Raw genomic sequence first — 5,400 nt, 5'->3', positions numbered from 1 at the left:
ATTATTATTATTATTATTATTATTATTATTATAAAAATCTGTTTTTTCTTTCTTTTTCACTTCATTCCTCCTTCACCTTCTCTCCAAAAAAAATTTACATTAGAGATACCACCACAACGTCCTTCCATTCTCACTAGTATCATTACATTCCTAAATAACTAACAATTATCATTCGATTTTTTTTGGAAATTTCTTTCATTCACAACTTTTAATCGTATTTCTTTTACCAACAGTCACATCTACCACTTGAACCACCATAAATCTCTTTTCCCCATTGATGTTAACAAATAGCCATTAAAATACATCAATATACTCTAATATTTATACATAATTTTACATAACACATTTCACCTAATTTCACAAAGACATTCAACAATCACTTTTCATCTTTCAAGATTGTTGAATCTTTATCACTTTATGGGTTATAAATTACCCCAAAAATAAAGGAAAATACAGATCTACAACAACAATACAATTTTGCTTCTATTCCCGGGAGGAAGAAAATGTGAAAAAATGAGAAACAAGAAATTGGAAAGGATCGGAAAGGGGAGAAAGAAGAGAAACGGGGGTTTGAGAGTAGAAAGAAAACAAAGAAATGGGGATGGGTGGGGTGGGAAAAGAAGAAAGAACTGAAAAAAAAGTTAATTTTTGTTGTAAATCATTTTGGTGGTTAAATGGATGACCATAACTCCTTGGTTAATTCCCTTCTTTATGAGTAGTAATGTTGTTGATAATGTGATCAAATGGATGACCATGACTCCTAGGTTAATTTCATCCTTTATTGGTAGTAATGTTGTTGATAATGTGGTCAAATGGATGAGCATAACTCCTAGGTTTATTTCCTCCTTAATGGGTAGTAATTCTCAAGGTTTAATGTAATGTTTATGACACCCTTTGGTATTCCTAAATGTAATCCAATAAATAGTGGTGTTGAGAATAATGTTGAATATGCTTGAAAGAAAGAAAGTGATCTTATATTGTTTCTCTTGTGTTATATTCTTCTTGTCTTCCTTTTTATATTGTTCTTTTGTTCTTAAGTTTCACAACACGTTATCAGCGCGAAGTCTCAAGGTTGAACAACATTTCTTGTGAGGTATCCATTTATAATCTAATGTTAAAATTATTAAATTGTGGCTATACTTTTTCTACTTTACATGTAATTTATAATTGAATGAAAAAAAGGCTAACCATTTATCGATTTTGCGAAGAGAAGATGAAGGTCATTGTTTTGTGAAAAAAATGAATGGACTACAAATTCAAGTGTTTTCTGTTCTCAATGGAAAAAGTGAATTATCTATACTATTGATTATTTTTTAATGAAAAGACTTTATCTAACAATTTTACTAAAAGTTATTTTTGTTATTTGTGAGGCATAATATTAATTTAGATTTTATGCTAATTTTACTTTGATAAAAAAAAGTTTTGCTACTTAATTACTTACTCATTGTCTATTTTACTCTAATTTAATTATTTTCTATGATAGTTTTATCATGTCGAATTTATCAAAGCTTGAGTTCGTGGCACTTGACATTTCTGAAAATAATTACTTGTCATGGGTACTCGATGTTGAAATTCACCTTGACGCTAAAGGTCTTGGTGCCACTATTACCATTGGTAATACAACGTCGAGTCAGGACAAAGCAAAGGCAATGATTTTTCTTCGTCATCATCTGGATGAAGGATTAAAGGTTGAATACCTTACGGTGAAAGATCCACTTGAATTGTGGACTGGTTTGAAGGAAAGGTATGACCACCTTAAGGCAACGGTATTGCCAAGGGCTTGTTATGAATGGATTCACTTGCGATTACAAGATTTTAAAACTATATGTGAATATAATTCTGTTGTATACAAAATTACTTCCCAATTGAAATTATGTGGGGAAGATATAAAAGATGAGGACATGTTGGAAAAGACTCTCACAACTTTTCATGCCTCAAATTTGGTATTACAACAGTAATACCGTCAAAGGGGATTCAAAAAGTATTCTGAGTTGATCTCATGCACTCTTGTGGTTGAGCAACATAATACTCTTTCATTGAAAAACCATGAGGCCCGTCCCACGGGAACTGCTCCGTTACCGAAAGCAAATGAGGTTGAAGCACATGGCCAGTCTTAAAGAAGACAAAATAAAAATCAAGGCCAAAATAATGTGTGTGGACGTGGCAATGGAAGAGGACCATATAATAATCGTCGTAGTGGTGGTCGCCACAAAAGGGAGAACAATATGGGTTCTCAAAACAATCCTTCAAGAGGCAATTGTCATCATTGTGGCATGAAAAGGCATTGGAAGAATGAATGCCGAGCAGCTGAGCATTTTGTTAGGCTTTATCAAGATTCCTTGAAAAGAAAAGGAAATAAAAATGGTGCATCTTCTTCTAATGCTCGGGTGGAGTCACACTTGACTTATAAAAATGATGCCGAGACAGAGCCTTCACAAAAATATGATGACAATATTGAAGCAAATTTGGCTTTAAAAGATGATAATTTTGATGACCTTGATGATATTACTCAGTTGGAAGTTGAAGACTTCTTTGGAGATCAAAACTAATGTTTGATCATTTGATTGGGGAAAATAATTATGTTGTTTTATTTATGTGCTTTTAATTGTTATGTTTTTCCTTATGTTGTTTTTATATTCAGAAAAAAAAGTAATTTTATTTTCTTGCAAAGTTGTTGATTTTTCATATTTCTTATGATGTACTTTTATTTTATAAAGATAAATAAAATTCCTCAATCTTCAATTGGTTCAAGATGAGTAATGGAGATATGTGTCTTCTTGATAGTGCTACAACTCACACTATTTTAAGAAAAAGAAAATATTTCTCTAATTTGATTATGAAAAAGGCTTATGTTAATACAATATCTGGTAGTGTAAAATTAATTGAGGGCTCTGGAAGAGCGACATTACTACTACTTGGGGGAACGATATTATATATTAAAAATGTGTTGTACTGTAGTAAGTCTCAAAGAAACTTATTAAGTTTCAAAGTTATTTGCCAAAATGGCTATCATGTTGAGACTGCCAATGAAGGAAAGGTTGAATACCTATATATTACTACAGTAAAATTGGGGCAAAAATATGTGCATGAAAAATTACCCGCATTTTCTTCTGGATTGTACCATACAAGTATTGGTATGGTTGAATTACATGTCATAGTAAACAAAGGGTTTACTAATCCTAATGATTTTATCATTTGGCATGACCGGTTGGGCCATCCCGATTATAATATGATGCGCAAAATTATTGAGAATTCACATGGGCATACTTTGAAGAATCAGAAAATTCTTCAATCAAAGAAATTCTATTGTGATGCTTGTTCTCAAGGAAAGTTGGTTATTAAACCATCAGTAAGGTTGGGATTGAATCCCCTGCATTTCTGGAACATATACATGATGATATATGTGGGCCAATTCACCCTTCATGTGGGCCATTTAAATATTATATGGTCTTGATAGATGCATCTACAAGATGGTCACATGTGTTCTTATTATCAACTCGCAATATGGCTTTTGCGAGGTTGTTGGCTCAAATAATAAGATTAAAAGCACAATTTCCAGATTATTCAATAAAGACAATTCGTCTTGATAATGTTGGTGAGTTTATATCGCAGGCCTTTAATGATTATTGTTTGTCCTGGGATAACAATTGAACATCCAGTTGATGATGTTCACACTCAAAATGGTCTAGCGGAATCTTTGATTAAGCGTCTACAATTGATAGCTAGACCATTATTAATGAGGACAAAGTTGCCTGTTTCAATATGGGGGTATGCTATTTTGCATGCAGCAGCATTGGTGCGCATAAGACCAACTAGTCATCATGAATTCTCTCCATTACAGTTGGTTTGTGGTCATGAGCCAAATATTCCCATCTTAGAATTTTTAGGTGCGCGGACGTTCCAATTGCCCCACCACTGCACACAAAAATGGGTCCCCAAAGAAGGTTGGGGGTGTATGTTGGGTATTAATCTCCTTCTATTATAAAATATTTGGAACCTATGACAGGAGATATATTTATTGCAAGATTTGCTGACTGTCATTTTGATGAATCAGTTGTAACATCTCACACCTAGAAACGATTATAAAGAGTTTAAATTATGAAAATATTGATTTTCGGAAAGAATAAGGAAATCTGGAAATTTTTGTCTAAGTTAAGAAAGTGAGTTTTAGCCATTTTCAAACGGTCATAACTCCTAGCTCAGGATGAGTTAGGAGCAGATCTTGATATGGTTGGAAAGCCCTTGGAGATATCTTTCCAACGCCGCCAGGTTTGCACGATTTCGACATCATATGAGTGAGATATGCCTTTCGGAGGTTGGGCTGTTGGATTGAGGAAAGTCCCAATCCGGATTTAGGGAAGGGCAAAGTAGTCTTTTCTCTAATTTATTTCCTAATTCGTTTTTAGGGAGTTATTGGGGTAAAAACTTATTTTTGGTCAGATTAGAAAATTAAATTCACGCTTAGGGCTTGGAGAAAAGAGAAAAGAAGAAAGAAAGGGAGAAAAGCCAAGATTTCGCCAAGAACGTCAAGCATTTGGAGTGGAATTCGTCGAGGGTGATCCCTAGAAGGTATGTGAGATCTTTTAGTGATGAGTTAGTTCACCCACACACCAACTTGTTTCAATTCAGCAAATTTAGAGTTGTTTGAATGTTAAGAAAGTGAAGTTCTTGAAGAACATTGTTGGATTCTTGTTGGTTGATTGTTGAATGCTTGTGTTGATTTGATTCGTGGTTCCGGGTTGTTTTTCGAGTTAAATCTATTGAGTATTGAGGGTACTAATGATCCTAAGTGTTTGGGGAAAGAACCATGGAAGTTAGGAGGGTTTAGAGATGAAAAATGGAGAAGAAAAATCGTCAAAAACCTGGGGAAGAGAGTGGGGCGTCGCGCCAGCCAGCGCACCCCAAAAGGGGCTCTGAAATTCACCCTCTGGGGCGACGCGCCAGCCAGCGTGCCCCAGTAACTCCTCTGAAGTTTGAGGGCTGGCGCCCCGCGCCTCTCAGAACGCCAGGGACGCCAGTTCTCCCCATTCGTTCCCCACCTTTTCGTACTTGTTCCTAAGCGATGTACCTATGTTTTCTAGTTGATTCCAACACCCTAAGGCACATTTAAACATCATGAAATCATCCATAAACATGAGATCATGAACCTTGAATCCATAATCCAATTCAAAGAAAGTTAAGATCAAAGTCAAAGAAGTTAAGAGTCAAGTCTAGAAGTTAAGAAGCAAGGCAAAGTAAGGTTTCTTAAAGTTTTCAAGAGTCTTTATTAAACGTTTAAACTTCGTTTTAAGGCTCAAGTTTCAAGTAAAGTAAAGAGTAAATAGTTGAGTTCATTTCTCAAAAGTTATTAGGGAACTAAGTATTCCCAAAGAGTTTATAAATGTTTTCACATTTGAGCAA

At 34.6% G+C, this 5,400-nt stretch overlaps 1 protein-coding gene across 1 annotated transcript; it reads left to right on the top strand.

The window, feature by feature from the left end:
* The first annotated feature begins 1,490 nt into the window (after nt 1-1,490).
* On the top strand, nt 1,491-2,549 carry LOC102594201 (uncharacterized). Its single transcript, XM_015304523.1, has 2 exons — nt 1,491-1,744; nt 2,282-2,549. The coding sequence occupies exons 1-2, from the start codon at nt 1,491-1,493 to the stop codon at nt 2,547-2,549; spliced, it is 522 nt and encodes a 173-aa protein (XP_015160009.1).
* The last annotated feature ends 2,851 nt before the right edge of the window (nt 2,550-5,400 follow it).

The sequence above is a fragment of the Solanum tuberosum genome, unplaced genomic scaffold (genome assembly GCF_000226075.1).
Source record: "Solanum tuberosum cultivar DM 1-3 516 R44 unplaced genomic scaffold, SolTub_3.0 scf00570, whole genome shotgun sequence".
NCBI classification, from domain to species: domain Eukaryota; kingdom Viridiplantae; phylum Streptophyta; class Magnoliopsida; order Solanales; family Solanaceae; genus Solanum; species Solanum tuberosum.
Note: the sequence above shows the minus strand (reverse complement) of the source record. Positions and strands in the feature narration are given on the sequence as shown.

Bases quoted from the DNA above. Each gene is read 5' to 3' on its own strand.
- LOC102594201 (XM_015304523.1), top strand. From the start codon at position 1,491: ATGTCGAATTTATCAAAGCTTGAGTTCGTGGCACTTGACATTTCTGAA. The intron at 1,745-2,281 runs GTATGACCACCT...TGGCATGAAAAG, and splicing joins TGGACTGGTTTGAAGGAAAG to GCATTGGAAGAATGAATGCC.